Source organism: Ziziphus jujuba, chromosome 11, assembly GCF_031755915.1.
Source record: "Ziziphus jujuba cultivar Dongzao chromosome 11, ASM3175591v1".
Taxonomy (NCBI): domain Eukaryota; kingdom Viridiplantae; phylum Streptophyta; class Magnoliopsida; order Rosales; family Rhamnaceae; genus Ziziphus; species Ziziphus jujuba.
Window position 1 is genome coordinate 11,980,574 of NC_083389.1, and position 24,495 is coordinate 12,005,068.

Consider the following 24,495-nt stretch of genomic DNA (forward strand, 5'->3'; position numbering starts at 1 on the left):
TCGGATACATAGCCTTCATTTTTCTATATTTGGCCGATACATGACTTTCCTCAGAAAAAGTACTTTCCCATCACAATGATAACTCTATTGATCTTCCATTCTCGAGCTCCATGATTAGATGTAATTCAGCATCCATGCTGGATTTTTGCAGAATACAGAAAAAGAATGGAGGAATAGAAGTAATAGTCCTTGCAACCTTTGAATGGTAGATTCAACTGCGTTCATGCTGGATTATATGTAATCTGTGATCTTTCAGATGAGAAAAGAAAGAAAATCTATGATAAGTTCTAACTGCATATTAATTATATAAATATTATATGTCGCTATAACAATAATTTTTCTAAGAAATGGATGCCAAAACTGTACTGTTAATTACTATATAATAGGGATGGCCATTTATACAGTTCTACTACATATAGTCTGCAACTATATATATATATATATATAAAAGGTAAAGATTGCCAAAATTAAAAGTACCAGAAGAAGAATTAAAGGTAAAGTTAAACGCACTAGTACTTGATACCCAGGAAGTTAATTAAGTTGTAAGCTTTTAGATATCAGGATGTACAAAAGAATCAGAGTAATTAGGAAGAAAAGCAGAGTGAACATTAAAAGAAGGCATGCCTCTGCGATTGAGAATCCGGTAAATAGCATTCCCCACCGCTTGTAGCATCTCTGCAGCATATGTCATCAGCAATGGCCGCAACCACCTCCCCCACAGCCCCACCATTGCCAGCACTATTTCTAAACCCAACGCCATAAAATATATATATATATGTATGTATGTATGTATACATATATATTGCACTATTTCCCACTTTTTGCCTTGCATTTGCAAATAGTGCTCAAATTTCACATTCTCTTTCCCTTCTCAATCTCTTTCGGTTAAATTTGCGTTCTCTCTCTGCTTTTCCTCTGAGCTAGCTTAGGTAGAATATATATGTAACAGGCTCATGAATTGTATATATATATATATATATATGAATATTATGAATGATCTTGTGCATGGTGCAAGTAGAGGGTAAAGCCAATCCACCAGTTCCTTTGCGCAAATTAAGTGTCAATTTCTTCAACCCACAGTCTAAACTAACGGTCTTCAGCTCCGAGTTGGGTGGCTTCCCATTCTCCTTGTTGTGCTGCTTTACTTTCACACTGATATGTCGCTATTGGCCTATCACTGTATAATGGATAAAAATTTGCATAAAAATTTCATAAGTTTTATAAATTTGAGTGGATTCAGGTTTTCTATTGAATTTCATTTTTTATTAGACAAATTTTCGAACATATGTATTGCTTTGAGTTTCAATTTAATTATTATTATTATTGTCATATTAATTTTTTAAAGAATGGTTAATTTCATTCACTTTTCTTAAAATTTAACTTAAGTACAATTTCATCCATCAAATTTCAAATATATCATCAACATTCTTTCCTGTTTTTAAAAGTTATCATTTTCCTCCCTAATTATTTAATATACACTCCTAAAACAATCTCGTAAAATACGACTGTCAAAATTCAAAAAAGTAAATTTTAACTAATGCTGTTTCCAAAAAATAAAATAAAATATTATAATCAGTGCAAATCTCATAGGATGCTTATGAAATATACCCTTAGAAAAATGGAAACTAATTTTGGGTTTTTGTAAATAAAAGGGAAAATATTTGATATGATAACTCTTTTTGGATGAAAGAGATTCGAGTAGAGATTCACCGAAAAAGAAATTTGAGAAGAGAGGAAGAGTAGAAAGAGATATGGGATGGGATAATCATTTTAGAAAGGAAAAAAAAAAAATGGTTTTACCATCATAGTTGCCGAATGCGAAGCCAAAAGAGAGAAAAAAATAATAATAATAATAAAAGAATGTTATTATTTTATTGTAAATTTGTCCTTTTGGGCGATTTATGAGTCATGAGTTGTCCCTTCCACACAATTTACAGGTAATAATTACATTGCTTTTTTTTTTTTTTTTTTTTTTTTTTGCGTGTGGTAAAATGTAATAATTGCATTGCGTTGGTTGTTGTTTTTGACTAGATCCAAAATCGCTCTTGTAGAGCTGAAAATGAGACTGGGGCACGGCTACAGTCCAAAAGAATAAATCCAAAATCACTCCTGTAGAGCTGAAAATGAGACTGGGCCAAGGTCTACAGTCCAAAAAGAGTAATCTCAATGATTTTCTCGAACATCTTGAATGCATTCGAACCCCTCTAGAATTTACACAAAAGGAAAAAAAGGCATTCAAAGCTCTCGAGTCTACACACACGCACACACATACACACACACACACACACACACACACACACACGCAAAAAAAAAAAAAAAAAAAAAAAAAAAAACCAACAACTCTGTAGAATGCTTTGATAAACCGACTACCAATAGTTAAAAGCTTTTATAGAAAAAGAGATCCAATAAATTAATAGGATGGTAATTACATATTTGCTGCTATTTTAGCAGCTTCCACTGTAGAATGAATCATGTTTGGTTTTAAGGGTTTAACAGAACGTTTAGTGGTAGAGTTTTGTGTATGATTTATGGCGAGGAAAGAAACAAACCATGTTGCAGAAAACTTTGGAATTCTTTGAAGGGAATTGGTAATTCGATCAATGTAGTAGAGCCCAAATCTGACACTGTATCCACTTGCCCATTCGAAGTTATCCATTAATGACCATATGAAATATCCTCTCACATTTGCCCCATCTCTGTCATTAATCATGCACATATACGCAAATTTACTTACCATAAAGAAACTTGGTTTCGATTATAATTGTATAAGGGCTTGATTCATGTTTACATGAAGAAATCTGGAATTCTAAGAAAAGTCTCTATTTGGAAGTGTTTGCTTAATTCTTTATTCTAAGAAAAGTCTCAATTTGGAAGTGTTTGCTTAAGTTAATCCTTTATGAATGAGAAATGTGGGCTGGAAAGTAATTTTTTTTAATTTTAAATATTATAAATTTATGTTGTAAATTTTAATTAAAACATTTAATTCTATTAATTTTTTATTTTAAAATTAAACCTTTAATAATAATCATTTAAATTTTTATTTGATAAGTAGATTCTATTTATGATCATTCACAAAATAAATTATATAGCTATATGTTCCTTGGATTTTAAATTATTACCTTATAGCACTTGCTAAAGCAGCAAGGTAAGCTTTATGGAATTTGATGCGATCTACATCTTGTAGCAAGTCTTCTACATGTTCGTCATGCTGTATTTTTGGTGAATACCCTGAAAAAAAAAGTTGATCAAAAATAAATTTCTTTTCTAAATGGTAGATAATATAATGTTGAATGTTCACTTGTGCAGAATATCATATATAAAAAAAAGAAAAAAAGAAAAAAAAGAAAAAAGAAAAAACTTGGAGATGAAAAAGTACACAAAACAAATAGCTGTGGCCTTTTAATTGCTGACCATTTTCGGTAACAAAGATGGGCATGTTATCATATCGTTGCTTAAGATACTCGATGATCTTCTTCATGCCTCTTGGAACAACAAAGAACCTTGGCATAGCAGTCTGAAAACAACACATATGCTCCCAAAGTATATACGATAAGAAATTAAAAGAATTAGATGACCAACTTCAGGGCAAGACTGTGTGACTACTTTTAATTAACTATAATTATTTTTTTTTATAGTTAATTAGGTGAATTCGATAAATCATACCGGTTTACCAATTGGAACACCATCTCTTTCTGTAATGGTACTAAGGAAACCTCGAACCGGGCGGTCACCGCCCATTGAGCAAGCAGAGTAGATGCAGTCCTTAACATATAGAGTTGAATAGTGATTTATGCCAATGAAGTCCAAACTGCCTCTTATAAGCTCCTTGTCACTATTGGAAAACCTTGGCAATTCCAAACCAAGGCATTCATGCATTTCAGCTGGGTATTTTCCATATACTAGAGGATCTAACATCCTGTTAGTTTAATTTTCCATTAGAATATATAATAAGCTTTTTAACCAAAATTAATCTTGTTGATGAACTTGAAATTGAAAATGTACTGTTTAATTTTCCATGACAAATGTATAGTTTAATTATCATGCATAAATTAATCATATAAGGATTTTAAGGTGATATCATAACCACATGTCATATCGAACATGCCAAAAAAAAAAAAAAAAAAAAAATCTAATCCACAAGGTGTACATGTGCAAGTGGGTTCACAGAGACGTTTGGTGGCTGCAAAAGCCGGAGCCTCTTAACAAGAAGACTTTTTTAAGACATATCAATAATTAGTTTTGGTGGAGGTTGTCTTTGTCGGTGAGATAGTGATGTAATTTTCTCTATTGAAGACATATTTTACATGTGAAAATAATATTTCTCTTCATATGTTTCTAATTAACTCTAAAACCCAAAAAAAAAAAAAAAAAAAAAGGTTTATAAGTTACTCAAAATCATAAAACTAATTTTAAATAGAAATATGTAAATAACGTACCAGGCAATATTGAAGGCCAAGGCTCTATTAACAGCTTCTCTGTCCACTTCTTCATATCTAAGTGGTTCATACATAAATGCAAATGCAATAATTCCAATAAGCCCACCTTGTGTCGTCTACATCAATTTTAAATTCGTTAATTCCTCAATGAAACTCATCCTTCATCATCCTAGCAATAGCATATATAATGAAACAATCAAAGTACTATTTGCCCATATTGGTGAGGAAATATAGTTATTTTTATCTTTGTGATACGTAAGGCAACAAAAGTCATAAAAGCATATAAAGAAATGTTATTCATATAAAAAAAGTCTATCGTGTCAATATCATCAATTAATGAGTATATCACAAATTAGTGACACATAATTTTCACAAACAAAGAAAAAAAAGTAAATTTGATTCTTACTGTAACTTACCTTAAAGTGCCTATGGTACATATCAGCAACCTTTGCATGTGCCATCAACATGTTGTGCATCGCGACGAGAGGCTCTACATCGGAATTCCCAGCCGAACAATTTCCAAAAGGCGGCGAACAGCGTGCCGGGGGTAACTCTCCACGTAAGTAGGTAAACTCTGCAACGTGGTTTGGCTCGTTGAGGGTAATCCAATGCTTTACTCTGTCTCCAAATTCGTTGAAACATATAGTGGCAAGATATAGAAAATCTTCCCTAGAAGAAATATTAATTGCCTTCAGATATTTATAAAAAGAAATATTAATTGGATCCACCAACCCAAATAGACAAGGGATTATTAACTGTATTAAATGATTTAGCCAACCCCCATAGCTTTCCTCTAGTATTTGTGGCATATCCTGGTGGTAAAGTGCCACGAATGGCTCAATTCCTGCAATATGCACACATTAATATTTTCAGAATTATTATCATTGTTATTGTTAACCTAATAAGTAGCCTTTCTCTGGTTCTGAATATTAGGACAAGAAAAGATATACCTTTGAGCAACAGGTTGTCAATGATTTTGTTATAAAACTCGATCCCTTTTGGGTTAACTTTGCCAAACCTCCCTTCTATTGACAATTAAAATGTTGACAGGTAAATTAATTAAATAAAAAAATTACTCTATTTTATTTTATGTTTTTTGTGGGAAACAGCAGAGATAAATATTTAAAAGAGACTTACTAGGAAGAATTCTTGCCCATGAAATTGAGAACCTATATGCATTTACCCCAAGAGAATGCATTATTTCAATGTCTTCCTATATGTTTAAAAAAAAAAACACTACTTTATTAGTTGGCTGTCAACCGTTTATGTTGGGAGTAAATACAGGTAAAACAAAAGCAAAAGTGAAATTCAATTACCATGTAGCGATGGTAATGATCATCTGCAACATCTCCATTTTCGTTGTTTCTTATCTTTCCTAAAGTACTTGATAATTCAGATGATTAGATAATATTAATATATATATATATATAATTTTACTTTATGGGAGTTGATATTTCATAAATGTTAATTATATATATGCAACAACCTAAAGTTGAAGAGATATATATTTTCTGTACCTGGAATGTGAGTGAAAACATCCCAATTGCTAAGACCCTTACCATCTTCGAGATATGCACCTTCAATCTGCAAATATCGTGTACAAAAAGAGAATCTCAGAAAACAGAGAATAAAGAATAATAAATATTTCAAGAAGAAGAAGAAGAAGAAGAAGTGCCTGATATGAAGAAGTGCTGGTTCCAAAGAAAAAGCCTTCTGGGAATTGAGATCTTTGGATTTGCTGCTCATCTTCATTAATGGAAATTTGAGCTAAAGAAGAGTCAACGGAGTAGAAGAAAAAGAGAAGATAGAAGGGAAAGAAACAGAGCTGACATCTCATTACTTCCGTTTTTGTGTAAACACTTGAATCACTTGTCTTTCTTATTATCCCAACAATCATCAGAATTAGAATTTTATTGAATTATATCGATGTGATACTTGAATCGCTTGATTTTCTTATTATCCCACTTAGAATACTTACAAAAAAAAAAAAAAATCATTAAAATTAGAATTATTTTATTGAATTATATGGATGTGACACTTGAATCACTTTTCTTATTTTACCAGTTAGAATACTTACCCCCCAAAAAAAATTAGAATTATTTTATTGAATTATATCGATGTGACACTTGAATCACTTGATTTCTTTATTATCCCAATTAGAAAACTTACCCTAAAAAAAAAAAATTTTAAAATTAGAATTATTTTATTGAATTATATCGATGTGACACTTGAATCACTTGACTTTCTTATTATCCCAGTTAGAAATACTAGAGATGGACATGAATTGGATTGATTCGGTTTTAGATCGAAATACAATTCAATCCATATTTATTGGTTTTTCTAATATGCAATCCAAACCAAACCATTAAAATGTTAAATCTAAACCAAACCAAACTATTTATTATCAGTTTGGTTTGGATTGGTTGATCGGTTTGAAACTTATTAATTTATAAATATATAATACAAATAAAAAATTTTCCAAATATAAAATATAAATAATAAATTATAATTATCCAAACATAAAATATAATTAGAATAATACAACATAATCTACAATGGAAAATAAAGAAGAAAATGTAGCAAATGATACACATCATGCACTTATCACGTAGCAAGCATTAATGTCATCATCTCACTCTTATAAAATCAAATTAAAATTATTAGAATAAATAATGTAAAATAATACACATTCATCAAAATTCATTCACTCAAGAATCGATTTGGGATTTGGGGATGTAAAAAAAATATATATATTAAAAATTAATATATAAAAATGGAAAAAAAGGTTAAAATTAATATATAAAAATGAATAAAAATATTAAAATTTATATATAAAAATGAAAAAAATAAAAAAATATATAATTTTTTAATTATATAATATATTATTTGGATTGGATTAGATTGGATTTATATTTCCAATCTATAACCAATCCAATCCATATAATTTATAATATTTTGAATCCAATCCAATCCAATTGATATAAAAATCCAATCTAAACCATTAAAAATGGATTGGATTGAATGGGTTAAACGGGTTGGATTGGATTTTACCCACCTCTAAGAAATACTTACTAAAAAAAAAAAAAGAAATGATTAAAATTAGAATTATCTTATTGAATTATATCGATGTGATTTTTTTTTTATTGATAAAAAATATAAAACACTTGAGACCCACATTGCTTTCTTATAAGCTAACTTCGCCACTGTATGGTGGACTCACCATGAAGTCTCCAACTCAGGACTACTTGTAGAGAGTGTCTAGCCCATTCCAACCCAAAATCAACTTACAAAGAGGTCCACTTGGTTTCTACGATGGATTCTCTTTGAGTTCTTTATTGATGTGTAACTTTCTTTGCATTTTCTAACAATATCAACACCGTCTGAGAAATAAAATAGTGAAAAAAAAAATTTCCCATGAACATTTTTATGAAAGCACACACAAATAGTTGTGCCATTTATTTACAAATTTCGGTAACAAAGATGGGCATGTTGTTATATCGTTTCTTGAGATGGTTAATTATCTTCTTCATGTCTGAAAATAAAGCAGAAATAAACCAAGATAAATAGAATTTAAGAAGAAATTAAAGGCAGGGAAGAGAGAATTAAGGAACAAAAACTATAAGAACTCATCAAGCCAAGGCTCTTTTTAAGAGCTTCTCGATTGACTTCTTCATCATCTTTAAATGGTTCGTACATAAATGCGTTTACAACAAGTCCAATTAACCCACCTTGTTTTCCCTTCAAATTCATTAATTCCTCCATTCAAACACAATCATCATCACTTAATAATAAAAACAGAGAGAATAAAAGTAAAAGTACTATTTGTCTGTCATTGGTGACTTTGAATATCATTCAATTATTAATAACAAAAAGTTTCATTTTCATTGATCACTAACATCACGGATTACATATAGTTCTCACTAAATTAGTTAATGTTAAAGTGCTTATGGTAAATGTCAAGGCCTTGGCATGTGCCATTATCAAGTTGTGCAAGGCAATGAGAGGCTCTACATCAAAATTTCCAATAGAAACAATTTCCAAAAGGCTGCGAACAGTGCAATGGTGGGAACTGTCCAGTTAAGTAGGAAAAATCTGCTAGAAGATTTGGCTCCTTGATGGTCAGCCAGTATTTCACTCCATCTCCAAATTCTTTGAAACATATGTTGGAAACAATGTATAAATATATGTATATATATATATATATGTGGAATAAGAATTAAACAAATACAAGAAATAAATAAAACAAATTATTAAGAACCTGTATCTCCTTTAGTTTAGTAATCTGCTGGTTGGACAAATTTTCTGAGGCTTGTGTGGTACCACAATGTCCTTAAGACTATTCTCATCCCACCAGTGCAGGCGTTTTCCGATGGTCGTCTCCCAGGATACAACGGATTCTCGAAGCTTTCGGTCATAGCACCACTGAAGCTTTCTTTCGAACTATCTGTACACCTGATCTTTACCACACTACTCTACTATGCAATCTTCAAAATTGATTTTCTTAGTTTTTTCTAGTAAATCTTGTGTGGGTGAGAGAGTGATTCAAGAGCTAAAAAATAATCCCATTATTTCCTTCCTTTTTCCTTACACAAAAACAATCATTTCAAATTCCAAAAAGCGGAAAAAACAAATTAAAGCCCATGAATGCCATTTAAGGCCATCTAAAGCAACTTATGGCAAAATCATTCAAACCAACAAAAACGTTTAAAACCGTACAATCCCCTACATGAATGATTTGACTACTTGGACTATGTAAGACTCTAGTGGTAAAGCTTTGTAGTTAGAACCTGCATAGGATAGGTAAATGTTACTCTTTGAACCTTCCCTAGTGAGACTATATCTTCTTTACTGACTAATGGTAGATGCGATATCTTTGAACCATTTCATCGTTTGTGTAAATGAGAACATAGTTCACACAGATTCCTTCCTGGTACACTTCAGTTCTCATTGTTGTGTTCATTTTGGCCTTAAACACCTCCCTGGTTCTGCGAGAGTTTCTAAAGAATTACGTCCTCAACAATTCTCCTTTGAAGCAGCCACTCTTCTCTCTCACATAGGTGATTCCTTTTTCCAATGTAATCAGCATTACTATGCAAAGATTACTATACACACACTTATAGGAATCACTAAAAGCATACTTTATGCTTAACCTCTTTCTATCATTGTTTCATCATAGGAAATGACAGAGGATTAACCCCCACAGTGAACCATACCAGTCTTTACAATTGCGTTGTCCCATTGAACCTAGATCTTGGAATCTCCAGTCAATTAGGTTGGATTTCCATCGTGTCGACTTTACTCACGGGCTTCAATCCCATTCCCCTCGATAATTTCTCAACTAATTCTTCATTTAACCTTTTGGTTAACGGATTCGCAACGTTATCTTTCGACTTTACATAGTCTATCAAGATAACTCCAGTTGAGATTAGTTATCTAATAGAGTTGTGTCTATGGTGAATATGTCTAGACTTTCCATTATACATCACATTCTGTGCCTTACCAATCGCAATGTATACTTATTGCTAGCGCATGTTTAGGCTACATCGGAATGTCCTCCAAAAATTGGTGTAGCCATTCGGCCTCTTCACCACATTTGTCTAATGCGATGAACTCAGATTCCATCGTGGATAGAGCTAATACTATTTGTTTCGAGGACTTCCACGTCACAGCTGCACCCGCTAATGTAAATATATAGCTACTAGTAGATTTTGAATCCTTGATATCCGATATCCAGTTAGCATCATTGTATCCTTCTAATTCAACTGGATATCTCATATAGTGCAGTCCATATTTATGAGTATATCGTAAGTATCTTATACTTTAACGATTCCTTTCCAATGATTATCATTCGGATTACTCGTGTATCTACTTAGTCTACTTAGAGAGTATGCTAAGTCTGGTCTTGTACAATTCATTAAGTACATCAGATTTCTAATACCCTTGCGTATTCCACTTAAGATACACTCTCCCCATTATTTTTGGATAAGTGTAAACTCACATCTATGGGTGTTTTGGCTATATTAGTATCATCTTTACTAAACTTATCCAATATTTTATCCACATAATGCGTTTGACTAAAAATGATTCCATTCAAAGTCCTTGTGATTTTTATCCCTAAAATCACATGAGCAAGCCCCATATCTTTCATATCAAATTTGGATTTCAACATTGCTTTCGCAGTTTGAACCATCTTGTCGTCACAACCTACTATGAGTATGTCATCTATATACAGACAAAGAATGACATATCCATTTTCTGTATCTTTTACGTAGATACATTTGTCAAATTCATTTATTTTAAATCCATCACTTAGTATGACATTATCAAATGTTTGATGCCATTGCTTCGGAGCTTGTTTAAGTCCATACAAGGACTTCTCCAATCTACAGACTTTCTTTTCTTGTCCTGGACCAGAGAAACCCTCTGGTTGCTCCATGTAGATCTCTTCATCCAGATCTCCATTAAGAAAGGCTATTTTCACATCCATTTAATGTACTTCTAGATCCTGCAATGCAGCGATCGCTAGTACCATCCCTATGGAATTTATCCTCGTCACTGGAGAATAAATGTCAAAATAATCAAGGCTTTCTTCTTGCTTGTATCCATTAATTACAAGCCTTGTCTTGTATTTGTTTATAGTTCCATCTTCTTTCATGTTCCTTTTAAAAATCCATTTGTAACCTAAAGGTTTACAACCTGGAGGAAGATCTACTAACTCTAAGTGTGATTCTACAAAATAGAATCTATCTCACTTTTCACAGCTTCTTTCCATAAATTCCCTTCAGAAGAATTTGTAACCTCTTGGAAGCTTTGAGGTTCTCTTTCTAGCATATACGTAAGAAAATGCAGACCGTAGGATTTTTTTGTTCTTACTCTCTTGCTACGTGTAACCTCAGTCTTAACATTAGTTTCTTGTTCATCATCACTATATGATTATCTTCATTGATAGTATCATAAGCTCGTTTCGACGAACTCGGCCCTTCTTCCACTTTATACGGAAAAATATGTTCGAAAAATGATGCATTTCTCGATTCCATTATTATATTCTTATGTATATCAGGAATTTCTAATTTATACACGAGAAACTAATATGCACTACCATTTTGTGCATATCCTATGAAAATACAATCAACTGTTTTAGGACCTATCTTCACTCTCTTCGGAGTGGGTACAACAACTTTAGCTAGACACCCTTACACTCCTAAGTAATTATAGGAAGGTTGTCTTCCTTTCCATAATTCATAGGGTGTCTTTACTTGGTCATTTCGGGGCACCTTATTTAAAAGGTTGTTTGCCGACAAAACGGCTTCCCCTCACAAGTTCTGAGGTACTCTAGAACTTATCAGCATGGCATTCATCATTTCTTTTAAAGTTCTATTTTTTCGTTCAGCTATACCATTTGATTGCGACGAGTATGGTGGAGTAACTTCATGTATTGTACCATGTTGAGTACAATATTCTCCAAATGGAGTCACATACTCTCCACCACGATCACTTTTGATAACTTTAATTTTTCAGGTGAGTTGATTTTTAACTTCCGTTTTATAGAGAATAAATTTCTCTATAGCCTCATCCTTTCTCTTAGCAAGTACACATAGTAATATTTCGTGCTATCATCATTAAAGGTGATAAAATACTTATTACCACCTCTAGTAGGTGCAAACTTTAAATCACATACATCACTATGTATTAAATCCAAAGGTTCATTATTTCTTTCAATTGTTTGATATGATAATCTCGTTAATTTTGCCTCTACACAAGTTTCACACTTATGTTTGGTATCAATATCAAACGTGGAAATATGATTCAAGTTAATTAACCTCTACAGAGAATTATGACTAACATGACCTAGTCTACCATGCCACAAAATGGAAGACTCAAGCAAGTAAACGGAAGAAGTACTAGCTTTATTATTAATATTCTTTGGCATTACAGTCATTACATTCAATTTGAACATACCATTGACTACATAGCGTTTTCCCATAAACATCCCACACTTGGACAAGACAACCTTGTCTAACTCAAGCACTAAGCGAAAACCATGTTTGCTTAGCACCGATCCAGACACCAAATTTTTACGAATATCTGGAACATTCAGTATATTCGTCAGAGTCAGATCCTTCCTGAGGTCATCTTCAGGATAATCTTGCCCTCCCCTTGAAATTCTGAATATGCAGAGTTCCCCATGAACAACTTCTCCCCATTTGCCTTTGGTTTGAAGGAGGTGAACATGTTTTTGTCTGCACACACGTGGTGGGTTGTACTTGTATCTATTTACCACTCTCTTGGCTTAGAACCCACTAGGTTCACCTCAGAGACAACAACGCTTAGGTCAATCTCATCAACCTCTCTTGTGATGTGCTCCATCATCGTTGTCTCTATGTTCCTCTTTCTCTTCAGTAGTCTACAATCCGCCGCTCTGTGACGCATCTTGTCACAATTGAAACATTTCCCTTGGAACTTGGCCTTGTTGGAGATGCCTCCTTTTGGCCCCACCTTGGAATTCTTTCCAGGTTTCTTCTTGTTCTTGGAGCTACTTCCATGCTCCGAAATATTTGCCTTCATTTCGGCCTTCATGGATCTTCTATCAGACCTCCTATTATCATCTTCAATTCATAGCTTTCCAATAAAATCCTCCATGTCCATTTCCTTTCTATTGTGCTTGAGATAATTTCTGAAGTCTCCCTAACTAGGAAGCAGCTTCTCAATCATTGCAGCAACTTGAAAGGCTTCATTAATGACTATCCTTTAGTAAGAAGTTCTTGGATGAGCACTTGTAGTTCATGTACTTGACTCATTAAGGGCTTGGTATCTACCATCATGTAGGCTAAGAAACGGCCTACAACAAACCTTCTGGATTCAGTATTCTCAGTCTTGTACTTTTGGTCCAAAGTTTTTCATAGCTCTTTTCCTGAATTCGAGCCATAGTACACTCTGTACAAGGCATCAAATAAGCCATTCAGGATATAATTTTGACATAAGTAATTGGAATTCTTCCACGCATCCACCCCTATCAGAGTTTTTTTATCACTCTTATCATCACTTGGTGGTGTGTCCTCAGTTAGAAACCTCGCAAGGTCCAGTGTAGTCAAGTAAAACAGCATTTTCTGCTGCCACCTATTAAAATTAGCCCTATCGAACTTCTACGGTCTTTCTGCATGACCTGCAGGTGGAGGCACTTGAAAATAAGAGTCTGAGAAGGCATTTATGCAATAGACACATCTCCACTAGCCATTTCTGTATAATCACAAAAAACAGAAATCAATTAGTTGTTATTTCTATCTCGACAAACTAATTTAAACCAATTTTCAAAAAGAAAATACACAAAAAAGTGATTTTTAGGGTTTCTGTATACATCACAAAAATTACTGTATACACCCACAAATTACTGTTCACGTGTCACCGTTCATGCATTACTGTTCATATATCACTGTTCACAACCCACGTGTTACCATGTGAGACTGCCACGTGTCACACTGGAGACTGACACGTGTTTCCCTCTTCGACGGCCACGTGTCCCCCTGCTACAGGTCGACACGTGGATCATCCTTAGCACGACACATGACTTGCTTCGTACATGACACATGTCACATGTAACAGGTCGACATGTGGCATTAGCCAAAGGCCGACACGTGGCATGTCCAATTGGGCCGATTTCATTGGGCCTAGGTCTGGACTGGGCTTGTGCTTGGGTTGAATAGTAACCTGTTCTAACCACGGGCTGGGCTTTGGAACTGGGCCAGATCCTTCAGAATTTAAAATTCAAGTCCACTGATCCAGCAACCTATCCAAACTGTTTTTCCGACCCATTAACCCGTTTTCAGACCCATCTTCAACCTCCAGCCGGCTTTTTTCGATCCCGTTTCACTGGTAAATGGAGTTTTCAACCCGGTTCACCATTTTTCTTCATTTGTACACTATTCCCGCACCGAAAAATTGCCAGAAAATCACCAAAAAGCTTAAAAATTCATGGGTAATTCAATTTGGAAAAAAAAATTTAATTTTAAACAATAATCAAGAATTGCCCAAAAAGTTTCAAACCCGTAAGAAACAACTTTTATACAAACCCGGTACAAAAAAAAAAAAAAATTAGATCCCAACTTAGGCATGTAAAATTTATGAAAAATAAATATAAATATATCTATATATATTTTTAATATACAAAATGACAAACAAAATAAACTAATGCCCATGGCTAAATCGTACACACAGGTGAACATGAAATTAAATTTTTTATTTTTTTTCCCTTTCTTTCCACCCGAAACACTAAAAACATAACAACTTACACCAATTAAAAAAAAATATGTATATATATATATATATACATATATATTTTTTTTTTCAAACGAAATATATCAATCCATACAAAAAAAAATACATCTCATCACATTTCCACATAGATAAACATATATTAAACGGGTATAGTCTTAAGTTTGTAGAAAAATATTATAGGAATAATATATGAATATAAGTGGAATAAAATTACAAATAATAATATAGATAAATAAAAAAATAAATTGAGAACATGTATGTCCTTAGCTTTGATCTGCTTGATGAAAAATGGTCTGAGGCCTATGTGGTACCACAATGTCCTTAAGGCTATTCCCGTCCCACCGGTGTGGTTGTTTTCTGATAGTAGTCTCCCAGGATACAACGGATTGCAAAGCTTCTGGACACAGCACCACCGAAGCTTTCCTCAAATTTTCGGTGCACCTGATCTTTACCACACGACTATGCAATGTTAAAAAATCTTTGATTTTCTCTAGTTTTCCAGTCAACTAGTGAGGGAGAGAGATGATAATTCAAAAACCAAATTTTTTTTTATTTTCTTACTTTTGCCTTGCAAAAAACAATCCCATCAAATTCCAAAAACGGAAAAACCAATTAAAACCCAATAATGCCATTTAAGGCCCATTAAAACCAAAAATCATTCACACTAATTTATTTTAAATACGTTACAAGGATTGTAGAAAAATATTATGGGAATAATATATGAATATATGTGGAATAAAATTACAAATAATAATACAGATAAATAACAAAATAAATTGAGAATCTGTATGTCCTTAGCTTTGATCTGCTTGTTGAAAAATGGTCCGAGGCCTGTGAAGTACCATAGTGTCCTTAAGATTATTCCTGTCCCACCGGTGCAGGTGTTTTTCGATGGCAGTCTCCCATGATATAATGGATTGCAAAGCTTATGGACATAGCACCACCGAAGCTTTCCTCGAACTTTCGATGCACCTGACCTTTACCATACTACTATGCAATGTTCAAAAATCTTTGACTTTCTCTAGTTTTCCAGTCAACTCGTGAGGGAGAGAGAGGACAATTCAAAAACCATATTTTATTTTATTTTCTTACTTTTGCCTTATAAAAAACAATCCCATCAAATTCTAAAAACGAAAAAACCAATTAAAACCAAATAATGCCACTTAAGGCCCATTAAAACCAAAAATCATTCACACTAATTTATTGCAAATACGTTACAATTCCCCACATGAATGATTTGACTACTTAGACTATGCAAGACTCTGGTGATAAAGCTTTGCAGTTGGAACCTGCATAAGATAGGTAGATGTTACTCTTTGAACCTTCCATTGTGAGACTACATCTTCTTTACTGACTAATGGTAGATGCGATATCTTTGAACCACTTCGTGATTTGTGTAAATGACAACATAGTTTACACAGATTCCTTCTTGGTACATTTCAGTTCTCACTGTTGTGTTCATTTTGGCCTTGAACACCTGCCTAGTTCTGTGAGAGTTTCTAGAGAATTTCACCCTTAACAATTCTCCTTTGAAGCGGCCACTCTTCTCTCTCACATCGGTGATTTCTTTTTCCAATGTAATCAGTATCACTATGCAAAGATTACTATACACACACTTATAGGAATCATTAAAAGCATACTTTATGCTTAACCTCTTTCTATCACTGTTTCATTATAGGAATGGACAAAGGATTAACCCCCACAGTGAACCATACCAGTCTTTACAATTGTGTTGTCCCATTGAACCTAGATCTTAGGATCTCCTATCAACTATGTTGGGTTTCCATTGTATCGACTTTACTTATGGGTTTTAATCCCATTTCCCTCGATGATTTCTCAACTAATTCTCTATTTAACCGTTTGGTTAGCGGATCCGCAACGTTATCTTTCGACTTTACATAGTCTATTGAGATAACTCCAGTTGAGATTCATTGTCTAATAGAATTGTGTCTACGACGAAGATGTCTAGATTTTCTATTATACATCACATTCTGTGCCCTACCAATTGCAGATTGACTATCGCAATGTATATTTATTGTTGGCATAGGTTTAGACCACCTCGGAATGTCTTCCAAAATTGGCGTAGCCATTCAACCTCTTCACCAAATTTATCTAATGCGATGAACTCAGATTCCATCATGGATTGAGCTATTACGGCTTGTTTTGAGCACTTCCACATCACAGCTACACCCCGCTAATATAAATACATAGCCACTAGTGGATTTTGAATCCTTAATATCTGATATCCAGTTAGCATCACTATATCCTTCTAATACAGCTGGATATCTAATATAGTGTAGTCTATATTCACGAGTATATCGTAAGTATATTATACTTTTATGATTCCTTTCCAATGATCATCATTCGGATTACTCGTGTATCTACTTAGTCTACTTATAGTGTAGGCTAAGTCTGGTCTTGTACAATTCATTAAGTGCACCAGACTTCCAATCACCCTCGCGTATTCCACTTTAGATACACTCTCTCCTTTATTCTTGGATAAGTGTAAACTCACATCTATGGGTGTTCTGGCTATATTAGTATCATCTTTACTAAAATTAGCCAATATTTTATCTACATAGTGCGTTTGGCTAAGTATGATTCCATTTGAAGTCCTTGTGATTTTTATTCCTAAAATCACATCAGCAAGTCCTATATCTTTCATATCAAATTTGGTTTTCAACATTGCTTTCGTAGTTCGAACTATCTTATTATCACTACCTACTATGAGTATATCATCTATATACAGACAAAGAATGACATATCCATTCTCTATATCTTTTACGTAGATACATTTGTCACACTCATTTATTTTAAATCCATCACTAAGCATGGCACTATCAAATTTTTGATGCCATTGCTTTGGAGCTTATTTCTGTCTATACAAGGACTTCACCAATCTACAGACTTTCTTTTCTCGTCCTGGAGTGGAGAAACCCTCGAGTTGCTCCATGTAGATCTCTTCATCTAGATCTCCATTAAGAAATGTTGTTTTCACATTCGTTTGATGTAACTCAAGATCTCGCAATGCAGTGATCGCCAATACCATCTTTATGGAATTTATTCTCTTCACCGGAGAATAAGTGTCAACATAATCAAAGCCTTCTTTTTTCTTGTATCCTTTAATTACAAGTCTTGCCTTGTATTTATCAATGGTTCTATCTACATTTATCTTCCTTTTAAAAATCCATTTGTAACCTAAAGGTTTACAACCTGGAGGAAGATCTACTAACTCCCAAGTGTGATTTTGCAAGATAGAATCTATCTCACTTTTCACTGCTTCTTTCCATAAATTTTTTTCAGGAGAATTTATAGCCTTTTGGAAGCTTTGAGATTCACTTTATAACATATAAGTAAGAAAATCAGGACCATAGGATTTTTCCATTCTTACTTTCTTGCTGCGTCTAAGCTCAACCTCAATCTCAGCATTAGTTTCTTGTTCTTGATCACTATCATGATTATCTTCATTGATAGTATCATAAGTTCGTTTAGATGAACTCGGTCCTTCTTCCACTTTATGCAGAAAAATTGTAGAAAAATATTATGGAATAATATATGAATATATGTGGAATAAAATTACACATAATAATACAGATAAATAACAAAATAAATTGAGAACCTGTATGTGCTTAGCTTTGATCTGCTTGTTGAAAAATGATCTGAGGCCTGTATGGTACCACAGTGTCCTTAAGACCATTCCCGTCCCACTGGTGCTGGTGTTTTCCGATGGCAGTCTCCTAGAATACAACGGATTGCAAAGCTTCTGGACACAGCACCATCGAAGCTTTCCTTGAACTTTCGGTGCACCTGATCTTTACCACACTATTATGCAATGTTCAAAAATCTTTAATTTTCTCTAGTTTTCCAGTCAACTCGTGAGGGAGAGAAATGATAATTCAAAAACCAAAATTTTTTTATTTTGAGAGAGGATAATTCAAAAACCAAAATTTTTTTATTTTATTTTCTTACTTTTTCCTTACAAAAAACAATCCCATCAAATTCAAAAAACAGAAAAACCAATTAAAACCCAATAATGCCATTTAAGGCCCGTTAAAACCAAAAATCATTCACACTAATTTATTGCAAATACGTTACAAAAATATGTTCGAAAAATGTCGCATTTCTCAATTCCATTATCGTATTCTTGTGTATATCAATAATTTCTAACCTATACACGAGAAACCGATATGTACTACTGTTTTGTGTATATCCTATGAAGATGCAATCAACAGTTTTAGGTACTATCTTTATTCTCTTTGGAGCTGGTACCACAACTTTGGCTAGACACCCCAACACTCGTAAGTAATTATAGGAAGGTTGTCTTCCTTTCTATAATTCATAGGGTGTCTTTACTTGGTCATTTCGGGGCACCTTATTTAAAAGATTGTTAGCCGACAAAACGGCTTCCCCCCTATAAGTTCTGCGATACTCCAGAACTTATCAGCATTGCATTCATCATTTCTTTTAAAGTTTTATTTTTCCGTTTAGCTATACCATTTGATTGCGGAGAATATGGTGGAGTAACTTCATGTATTATACCATGTTGAGCACAATACTCTCCAAATGGAGTCACATACTCTCCACCACGATCACTTTAATTTTTTGGGTGAGTTGATTGTCAACTTCCATTTTATAGAGAATAAATTTCTCTATAGCCTTTTCCTTGCTCTTTAGCAAGTATACATAGCAATATTTCGTGCTATCATCAATAAAGGTGATAAAATACTTATTACCACCTCTAGTCGGTGCAAACTTTAAATCACATACATCGCTATGTATTAAATCCAAAGATTCATTATTTCTTTCAATTGTTTGATATGATAACCTCGTTAATTTTGTCTCTACACAAGTTTCACACTTATATTTGGTATCAATATCAAACGTAGGAATATGATTCAAGTTAATTAACCTCCGCAGAGAATTATAATTAACATGACCTAGTCTACCATGCCACAAAATGGAAGACTCAAATAAGTAAACGAAAAAAATACTTGCTTTATTATTAGTAATAATCTTTGGCTTTACAGTCATTGTATTCAATTTGAACATACCATTGACTACATAGCCATTTTCCACAAACATCCCATACTTGGACAAGATAACCTTGTCTGACTCAAACACTAAGTGAAAATCATGTGTGCTTAGCAACGATCCAGACACCAAAATCTTACGAATATCTGGAACATACAGTACATTCTTCAGAGTCAGATCCTTCCCTGAGGTCATCTTCAGGACAATTTTGCCCTCCCCTTGGATTTTTGAATATGCAGAGTTCCCCATGAATAACTTCTCCCCATTTGCCTTTGATTTGAAGGAGGTGAATATGCTTCTATCTGCACACACGTGGTGGGTTGCATTTGTATCTATTTACCACTCTCTTGGGTTAGAACCCACTAGGTTCACCTCAAAGACAACAACGCTTAGGTCAATCTCATCAACCTCTCTTATGATGTGCTCCATCATCGTTGTCTCTATGTTCCTCTTTCTCTTTGGCAGTCTACAATCCGATGCTTTGTGACCCATCTTGTCACAATTGAAACATTTCCCTTGGAACTTGGCCTTCTTGGAGATGCCTCCTTTTGGCCCCACCTTGGAATTCTTTCCAGGTTTCTTCTTGTTCTTGGAGCTACTTCCATGCTCCACAACATTTGCCTTCATTCTGGCCTTCATGGATCTTCTCTCAGACCTCCTATTGTCATCTTCAATTCAAAGCTTTCCAATAAGAGCCTCAATGTTTATTTCTTTTCTCTTGTGCTTGAGATAATTTCTAAAATCTCCCCAACTAGGAGGCAGCTTCTCAATCATTGCAGCAACTTGAAAGGCTTCATTAATGACTATCCCTTCAGCAAGAAGTTCTTGGATGAGCACTTGCAGCTCATGTACTTGACTCATCAATGGCTTGGTATCTACCATCATGTAGTCCAAGAAACGGCCTACAACAAACTTTCTGGACCCAGCATTCTCAGTCTTATACTTCCGGTCCAAAGTTTCCCACAGCTCTTTTGCTGAATTCGTGCCATAGTATACTCCATACAAGGAATCTGATAGGCCATTCAAGACATAATTCTGACATAAATAATCAGAATTCTTCCACACATCCACCACCATCAGAGTCTCTTTATCACTCTTATCATCACTTGGTGGTGCGTCCTCAGTTAGGAACCTCGCAAGGCCCAGAGTAGTCAAGTAGAACAGCAATTTCTATTGCCACCTCTTAAAATTAGCCCCATCGAACTTCTCCGGTCTTTCTGCATGACTTGCAGGTGGAGGCACTTGAAAAATAGGAGTTTGAGAAGGCATTTATGCAGCAGACACATCTCCACTAGCCATTTCTGAATGATCACCAAAAATAGAAATCAATTAGTTGTTATTTCTATCTCAACAAACTAATTTAAACCAATTTCCAAAAGGAAAATATACAAAAATGTGATTTTTAGGATTTCTGTATACAATACAAAAATTACTATATACACCCATGCATCACTGTTCACGTGTCACTGTTCACGCCCACATGTTACCATGTGAGACTACCACGTGTCACACTGAGATTGACACATGTCACATGTAACAGGTCGACACATGGCATTAGCCAAAGGCCGACACGTGGCTCCCTCAGAATCCGACACTTGGCTCCCTCAGAATCCGACACGTGGCATATCCAAACGGAGCGATTTCATTGGGCCTGGGTCTGGACTGGGCTTGGGTTTGAGCTGAACAATAACCTGTTCTAACCACGGGCTAGGCTTTGGAACTGGGCCACGTCCATTAGAATTTAAAATTCAGGCCCACTGAACCAGGAATCTATCCAAACCCGTTTTTCCGACCCGTTAACCCTTTTTCATACCTGTTTTCAACCTCTAGTCGGGTTTTTTCGACTCGTTTCATTGGTAAACAGATTTTTCGACTCGGTTCACCTTTTCTTTTCATTTGTACATTATTCCGGCACCGGAAAATCACCAAAAAGCTTAAAAATTCATGGGTAATTCATTTTTGGAAAACAAATTTTAATTTTAAACAATAATCAAGAATTGCCCAAAAATTTTCAAACCCATGGAAAACAAATTTTATACAAACCCGGTACAAAAAAAAAAAAATTTAGATCCCAACTTGGGCATGTAAAATTTATGAAAAATAAATATAAATATATCTATATATATGTTTTTAATATACAAAATGACAAACAAAATAAACTAATGCCCATAGCTAAATCATACACATGGGTGAACATGAAGTTAAATTTTTTTTTTTCCTTTCTTTCCACCCGAAACACTAAAAACATAATGACTTACACCAACTAAAAAAAAAAAAATATATATATATATATATATATTTTTTTTCAAACAAAACAGATCAATCCATACAAAACAAATACATCTCATCACATTTCCATATATATAAACATATAAAGTATGCTTTTAATGATTCCTATAAGTGTGTGTATAGTAATATTTGCATAGTGATGCTGATTATATTGGAAAAAGGAATCACCTATGTGAGAGAGAAGAGTGGCCGTTTCAAAGGAGAATTGTTAAGGGCTCAATTCTCTAGAAACTCTTGTAGAACCAGGCAGGTGTTCAAGGCCAAAATGAACACAACAATGAGAACTGAAGTGTACCAGGAAGGAATCTGTATGGACTATGTTGTCATTTACACAAACGACGAAATAGTTCAAAGATATCGCATCTACCATTAGTCAGTAAAAAAGATGCAGTCTCACAAGGGAAGGTTCAAAGAGTAACATCTACGTATCCTATGCAGGTTCCAATTGCAGAGCTTTACCACCAGAGTTTTGCATATTCCAAGTAGTCAAATCATTCATGTGGGGGATTGTAACGTATTTGCAATAAATTAGTGTGAATGATTTTTGGTTTTAATGGGCCTTAAATGGCATTATTGGGTTTTAATTGTTTTAATTCCGTTTTTGGAATTTGATGGGATTGTTTTTTGTAAGGCAAAAGTAAGAAAATAAAAAAAAAAAATTTGGTTTTTGAATTATCCTCTCTCTCCCTCACGAGTTGATTGGAAAACTAGAGAAAATCAAAGATTTTTGAACACTGCATAGTAATGTGGTGAAGATCAGGTGCACCGAAAATTTGAGGAAAGCTTTGGTGGTGCTGTGTCTAGAGGTTTTGCAATCCGTTGTATCCTGGAAAAATACCGTCAGAAAATACCCGTACCGGTGGGATGGGAATAGTCTTAAGGACACTGCGATACCACACAGGCCTCGGACCATTTTTCAACAAGCAGATCAAAGCTAAGGACATACAGGTTCTCAATTTATTTTATTATTTAGCTGTATTATTATTTATAATTTTATTCCACTTATATTCATATATTATTCCCATAATATTTTTCTACAACATATAGTGGCAAAATATACCAAATCTTCCCAAGAAAAGGACATTAGTTGGAACTTCAAAGAAATTATAATGACAAAACTTAAGTCCCTCATCCACCGAAAGAGATAAAGGTATCATTAATGTATTTAAATGGTTTAGCCAAACCGCATATCTGTCCTCTAGAATTTGCAACATATCCACATGTAAATTGTCATAAATGGCTCAAATCCTGCAATATGTACTCATTTTCTGAAATATTATTAGTGATTTAGTGGTCTTTTTTTTTTTTTTTTTTTTTTTTTTTTTTTTTTAAGGTTCTGAAAATTATGAAAAAAGAAGAAGAGAAACATCTTTTTGAGTACCAGGTTGTCCATGATTTTGTTATAAATCTCGATTCCTTTCGGATTAGCTCCGCCAAACTTCCATCCTATAACTTCACAACATGACAATTAAACAAAAACTAATAATTAATCCCCTTTTTTTTTTTTTTTTCTTTTTGGTTTGGGTTGTGAGATTAACAGAGTTGATTTAACAAAAACTTTCTAGGCAGAATTCTTTCCCAAAATATTGAGAACCGATATGCATTTACCCCAAGAGAATGCATTATTCAATGTCTTTCCTATATAAGTGATCAATGTAGCAATGCAAGTGCCCCTCAAACTCACAGAAAAAATGTATTTTCCTTGGAAGGCTCAATTTGATACTGTTCTTATTGGCTATGATTTTTATGGCTTCATTGATGGTACGAACCCTTGTCCTCAAAAAACACATCCTAATAACTCATCAAATCTTGAATATCAATACTAGGTACGGCAAGACAAGCTCATACTTGGAGCAATTTTGGCCTCTCTTTCCAGTGATGTTTCTCATCTAGTTGCAACCTGTAAAACTTCAAGGGACGCATGGTCAACACTGGCTGTCTCATTTGCTAGACCCTTACGTTCTCGTATGCTTAGGCTTCGTGAACGTTTGATTCGCCCACAAGGGACACGATCTGTCACTGAATATCTATAGGATATTAAAGAAGCAGCTGATGAATATGCACTTCTTGGGAGTCCAATTGATAATGATGAAGTAATTTTATATATTATCAATGGTTTATCCTCTGATCTAAAGGATATCTCTGCAGCGTTTCGCACTCAAGACACTTCGATCACTTTTGTCCAATTATATGAATAACTAGTAGAGCATGCCACATATTTGCGTCGATCTGAGTCTTCAACTGATGACACCTCTATCACAGCACACATGGCCAATCACACAGGGAAATAACAAAGAAAATTTTTTCTTTCCAACACAAGACCAACCACACAATTGTCTGGCTCCACTGTCAATCTAAGACAAACCTTCTTCGGTTCTCCCACCAATTCGAGACACCACTTCTTTGGTCAACCCACACACTTAAGAAGACGTGGTAATTATAGGGGAAAATGTCAACTATGTGATCG

At 34.1% G+C, this 24,495-nt stretch overlaps 1 protein-coding gene across 11 annotated transcripts; it reads right to left on the bottom strand.

Moving 5' to 3' along the window:
• Nucleotides 1-1,888: 1,888 nt before the first annotated feature.
• Nucleotides 1,889-6,405, bottom strand: LOC107432441 (beta-glucosidase 18). Of its 11 annotated transcripts, none has more exons than XM_060812530.1 (12): nt 6,112-6,403; nt 5,954-6,020; nt 5,753-5,811; nt 5,574-5,605; nt 5,387-5,461; nt 5,193-5,280; nt 4,853-5,105; nt 4,437-4,552; nt 3,664-3,916; nt 3,412-3,514; nt 3,120-3,228; nt 1,889-2,204 (listed from the first exon to the last, which is right to left on the bottom strand). In XM_060812530.1, exons 3-12 carry the CDS (start codon nt 5,788-5,790, stop codon nt 1,907-1,909), a joined length of 1,365 nt encoding a protein of 454 aa, XP_060668513.1. In that variant the 5' UTR covers nt 5,791-5,811; nt 5,954-6,020; nt 6,112-6,403; the 3' UTR covers nt 1,889-1,906. The 11 variants fall into 11 exon arrangements, 8 of the variants coding, with proteins under 8 accessions (XP_060668513.1, XP_048321905.2, XP_060668510.1 ...); XM_048465948.2 differs by having other exon boundaries at nt 1,889-2,141; nt 5,574-5,649; XM_060812527.1 differs by having other exon boundaries at nt 5,574-5,649.
• Nucleotides 6,406-24,495: the final 18,090 nt, after the last annotated feature.

Bases quoted from the DNA above. Each gene is read 5' to 3' on its own strand.
- LOC107432441 (XM_060812527.1), bottom strand. From the start codon at position 6,333: ATGATTGTTGGGATAATAAGAAAGACAAGTGATTCAAGTGTTTACACA. The intron at 5,812-5,953 runs GTACAGAAAATA...CAAGTACTTTAG, and splicing joins TGTTTTCACTCACATTCCAG to GAAAGATAAGAAACAACGAA. The intron at 3,515-3,663 runs GTATGATTTATC...TGTTGTTTTCAG, and splicing joins GTGTTCCAATTGGTAAACCG to ACTGCTATGCCAAGGTTCTT.